The sequence below is a fragment of the Battus philenor genome, unplaced genomic scaffold (assembly GCF_028537555.1).
Source record: "Battus philenor isolate CCGP_79_NKW_IND1 unplaced genomic scaffold, ilBatPhil1.0.hap1 SCAF_6, whole genome shotgun sequence".
NCBI lineage: Eukaryota > Metazoa > Arthropoda > Insecta > Lepidoptera > Papilionidae > Battus > Battus philenor.
In genome coordinates, this window is record NW_027181726.1 from 9,941,024 (window position 1) to 9,946,503 (window position 5,480).

Genomic DNA, 5,480 nt, shown 5'->3' on the forward strand with positions numbered 1-5,480 from the left:
AAAAAATTGTCGTTATATTTTCTAGGAATTATATACTTTTTTAAAATAGAACTATTTTCACTTAAAACAGAGGAACACTCATTACTTTGGTCGTATATGTCATCATTATTGTTACTTGCATCATCATCATCATTATTCTTTTTTTTCTTTATCCATTTGTCCATTTTTAAGGGGTCTGAAAAAAACAAAAAAAATACTGTCAAAAAAATCGAAGAATATATAAATTTAAATTTATAAATATACAAATTCTGTAACCATTTGTAATTTATGAAAATGAAAAATATAACCCTTATGAAGTTATATAACTTTCACACAAATACAATTTTTAATGCATAAAATCGAATTTTATTTAAATAATTGCTGCCATTGTATTCGTGAAACAATTTAGCAGCAAACCTCGGGATTTTTTTAGATATAAACAGCAAACTTTTTTAATTACAGAAATATTCATCGAATGGAATAAAATCTGAAAAGTCTTAGATATTGTAAATCAAAGAATACGTGCATTGCAGTCAATATACCTCCTATTTTTTTATCGAAACTACATGCCAACAAATTAATAAGGATACGAATCAAATACTTTTCTAATTTTACAAAGGGTAGATTAGTATTACAATGGAAAATCATGTAAATTTAAAATATCACACAAACAACATGCTCATTTGGAAAAAGACAAGTGTGGTAGACTTGAGACAATTTTTAATACATAAACATGACTTTATCATAATTAGGGATTAAGAAAAGCGTTTTGTAAATTAAATATAATTAGCTGGTTCAATATATAAATATTTACGTTGAAAATTTTTTTTGTATATGTGTTATATATATTTTAAATTTTTCGCGGCACATTTTTAAAATCTCGCGGCACACAAAAGTGCCGCGGCACATGGGTTGAGAATCACTGCCATAGACCCTCACTGCAAGGCATATGCTTCTCCCAAAGAAATCTGCGGGGGATATACCATAATCGCCACGCTAGGCAGGCAGATTGGCGATAGCAGTGTGGTATTATGGTACACAGAGAACACTGCTGCCCATTTTCTGGAAACTTGTTTGTGAGCAGTAGCAATTCCATATATTTACGCAAAAAGTGTGAATAATTTAACATTGTATCTCGGGAATCAAATTGTGACTTGCGATCGCAAGTCTTAATCCTTTACCGTTGGGCTACCACTGCTCGTCTTAGCAAGCCAGTAAAACAGATATTTACAGTATCATGTCAAAGTGTGGTACCAAACGCAGCGTTTAAATTGTTTACATCTCATCTAAGTCATCAAAATGATCTTTAGAACATTTTAAATAATTTATTTTCTTTTTTTTAACCTTGATACACAAAATAAATAATTACATAAAGCGGTCTTTACAGCGTTTTAAACCTCAATATATTTCAACTAGTTCGTCTTATAATTAGAAATAATGATAAACACAAAGAGAGATAAGAAATTTATATAAATGAAAATCAATTCATATTAATACTACTAAGAATATTTGCAAAACCAGCTTGGACTGTTTTGCAAAATGACTTGTAAAAATTCATTAGAATCGACATTTGAACTGGTAACAGAAAAAGGTTTCTTGTATTCGTTTAATACAAAAAGTATTTAATTTAAAAGCCGTATCGAGGCGCGTAGGCAGTCAAATGAAACGTAAACATAACCTTTGTGCGGCGGCGATTTCTTGCATTTGTCTTTCTTTCACGTATGAGGTAGAGCCATAATTCACGGGCGGAGCGAGGTGTGTCGGAGGCTGCGCCGGGGGAAAGGAGAGAAGGGGGGGCTGCAGTAGGGTGCGCGCGCGCAGCTTGCGGGGTGGCCGCGGGGCAGGGGCGAGGTGACAACCGCTCGTTACGTCTATCCCAAGCCAGTTATTAAAAACGTCTCGGCGTGAGCGGTGTGCCGCCCTGTAATTATCCAGTTGAAGTTTCGGTCGCGCTACGTTGTCACCACTGTCGCCGGAAATGCAATACGTAGACCCGCCCGCCCAGCAGGTTCGTCCGCCCGCCCACCAACGCGATTATACTCCGCAATAGTGTTCAATTATTTAATTAGTTTAGAAAGTAAAAAATTAAGTTTTTAAATTCAATTGAAGTAAAAATGTCTTATTTTTGAACTGAAAAAAAATATGCATTTTTTTAAAAATAAGAACTGATTGTTACAGATGATGAATATGATGAGCGGTTATGGTTGTGGGTATGGCCGGGGCGACGCGCTATCACCGGCGTCGGATCTGTCGTCGTGTAGCAGTGCATCCTCGGGCGCGTGGTGTGGCGCTGCGACAGCTTGGCGCGACCTGCAGCCCTACCCACAGTATCCTAGCTACTGGCCCGCCGCCCCTACGGCGGTCACTGAAGACGCGAGAGAACTCCAAAGACGCTGTGCTAAGTGTCGCTGCCCCAACTGTCTTACCGAAGCCGCAGGATTTGGCCCCAACTACGGAAAAGACGGCGCTAAACGCGAACACGTCTGCCACGTCCCCGGCTGCGGCAAAGTGTACGGGAAAACATCACATCTAAAAGCACATCTACGCTGGCATACCGGCGAGCGGCCGTTCGTCTGCAACTGGCTCTTTTGCGGTAAACGATTCACGCGCTCCGATGAACTCCAAAGACATCTCCGCACACACACCGGCGAGAAAAGATTTGTGTGCCAGTTGTGTTCGAAGAGATTTATGCGTTCTGATCATCTTGCGAAACACGTAAAAACTCATGCGAACGCTTCGCGAAAATCAAAAAAATCAAAAGAGGACGAGAAAGACGAAACGGCTAAAGAAAAAAAAGATCAGAGTGAAACTTTCCAGAAGAATACTTTGGTTTCCTCAGTCGGTAGCACGAGTTATGGAACAGTTTCGAGTGCTAACTTAGAGTCGAAACAGCAAGCAGCGTTGAGTTACGGTACCGTGTCCACAAGTTCTGTTAACGTTTACAACAGTGCAGTTTTCAGCAGCAACAGTGTTCCGTCAAACGGTTGGTATCCTGAAGTCCATCAAGACACTTTGTACGGGCGCTCTTCCATGAGGGATCATCGCTTCTATCAACAGTATTCAGCTCCTCTGGGAACGTATCCGTGTGCCGCGAAAAACAACTACGCTATGTTCCACGGCCATTATAATTTGCAACCGCCTGTCGCTATTGGACAATAGCGATTCATAAATACGTGTTTGTCGTCAATGTGATAAAGACATAGTGTTGTTGTAGTTAATGTTATAATTTTTTGTTAAGTTACCACACAATTGTTTCGTGATGTATCCCCGTGACATACCTACAAATAGGTTAAGGTTGATTATAATTTTTAACTTTAAAATAAAAATAAAACACTTAAAAAATTGTTTCCATATTTTATTATAATTTTCATACACACCTTTACCCTATACCCTATCAAACATGTAGAAATTAGTATACCTAATATTTAAATAAAAATTATTATTAAAACTTAGAGACAAATTTTCAATATTGGTCATAAATTAAAATCACAAAGTATGTAGTATTAATTAATGTCACAACTAAATTCACACTTAATATTAAAAAAGTAATTATAAAATAATTAGTTTATTCACATATATATACATTAAATATTGTTGAAGTTATAAATTTTTATAGTTATTTCGACGTCTTTATAAATTTTTTTTACGTTGTGTACAATGTGAAGGTTTCGAAGTTAATACCATAAAGTGATAGGATAGGAAAAATTCCTAAGAAATAGTAACTTTCGTGATGTATATGGAAATAAAGTCTTTACGAAACAGCTTAGCTTATATAGATAATTAATAAGGTGTAAAGTAAAAATTGCCAGACCAAAATTTTTGAAAGTGCCGGCTACGCAACGTAAAATGTAAATACATATTCCATTTTAAAGTCCACACTCCACACAAAATCAAATTTAATAAAATTTCGTTGTTAAAAATTATTAGCAGATTGTTCTACATAACTGCTGTGTGTTTTCATGTCAAACAAAAAGTTAAACGTGATATATAAAGTTATAATGATACAATATTTTTCTATAATTTTAGTAAGTAAAATACGCACATACAGAATCATAGCGTCATTAAATAAAAACTAAGTAATGTTTAATTTTGGCGCTATCTTTCGTTGCCAAGGAATAAAATTAGTATACTAACCTTCAAAGCGTGTTATATTTATATGAAGCTCAGATTAAAGAGTGATAATAATTGTGGTGAATGTATAGCTAAATGAGCGATAGTTAGCAAAAAGCTGCCTATTTTCAATCACCATGTATGAAGCGATCGCTCTAAAATTTGTTTTTTATTTTTATTTTTTTCTTTTGGAATGTGAAGTGGGGGTTTGAAGAGTGAATTTTGGAAGGCTTGTAATAACTGACAGAACAAAGTCTGCAGAAAAAGGTAATAAACAATTATTTATTTTAATGAACCTGAATGTTTTTCTCAGGACGTTGATTTTTAGATAAGGCGTATGATACAATAATTGACAGAAAATGAGTTCATATAATCAATCAAATTCTACAGTAACTTAAGTAGTAAATGTTCGCTTTTCGTCGCTAGATGGCGCTGGATGTAGAGTGCCCGGTGGCTCACCGCAGCTCGGGCGTAATTGCGCTCGGCTATTATCTGGGCGGCGCTCGGCGCGCATGGCGGCCGGTGCGAGCGGGATGCACTCGATAATACGTAAAACAAAACGAGGGAGTAATAATGGTAAAAAACGAGCAGCACGCAAATTATAGTGAGAAATGAGGCAGCCGGTAGCGGTGGGGGCCGCTTGGTGAAGTGGGGGCCGGCGTGCGGCAGTCGCGGTCGCTCGGAGCACGCAGATCGCACGCTCGTGACCGCGCCCGCGCCGCTCGCGAGTGCTGTGAGTGAGTGACATGCCTCAGCGCCGGCGCCATGAGCAAGCCCTCCTCCTCGCCGGACCTGCTCATGAATGTGAGTCCAGACGACTGCCCAACCCGACTAACACGAGCGCTTATCCAATCCGGTGAAATTTTTGTATATATCGGTTCCGGGACCCCAGGGAACCCACGAGCTTCGCTAACTTGAAAGAGGTTTTAGGCTAAGTACCCTTTAACCCTCGCACCCGTCAAACCTGCAAATGCCTTTTGGGCAGCAGTGCCAAAAAAAAGCTGAGTTTCACCGCTTATCCTCTACTAACAACCTAAAATTTAATACTACAAACCCCATGCATTTGCAACGATACTCTAGCACTATCTTTTCTTTTTGTTAACAAATGTGCTATTTCTTTAAAACAAAATATTCTGCCTATACCTCTTGCTATGGCGAATGCTGAACCTATCATAGGCGTACATATAGATATATTGTGTTATGACAACACTGTCATAGGAAGTAAGGTATTGTGGCGTAACTGGAACTAATAACCGATCATAACTGTTACAATAAATGTCATTTTTTGAAAATTTCGTTTACGTTAAAGCGTATTATAGTCTAATAAAGATTCTAATAGAGATGTCACAAACTAAATGAGAAATATTCACGGTTCAAATTTTAATTCACAA

The 5,480-nt window shown here is 37.7% G+C and overlaps 1 protein-coding gene across 1 annotated transcript; it reads left to right on the top strand.

The window, feature by feature from the left end:
• Positions 1-1,889: 1,889 nt before the first annotated feature.
• On the top strand, positions 1,890-3,298 carry LOC137930443 (transcription factor Sp5-like). Its single transcript, XM_068773695.1, has 2 exons — positions 1,890-1,987; positions 2,158-3,298. The coding sequence occupies exons 1-2, from the start codon at positions 1,958-1,960 to the stop codon at positions 3,136-3,138; spliced, it is 1,011 nt and encodes a 336-aa protein (XP_068629796.1). The 5' UTR covers positions 1,890-1,957; the 3' UTR covers positions 3,139-3,298.
• The last annotated feature ends 2,182 nt before the right edge of the window (positions 3,299-5,480 follow it).

Coding starts and splice junctions, on each gene's coding strand:
- LOC137930443 (XM_068773695.1), top strand. CDS start 1,958: ATGCAATACGTAGACCCGCCCGCCCAGCAG. Junction 1,988..2,157: donor TAGACCCGCCCGCCCAGCAG/GTTCGTCCGCCC, acceptor TGATTGTTACAG/ATGATGAATATGATGAGCGG.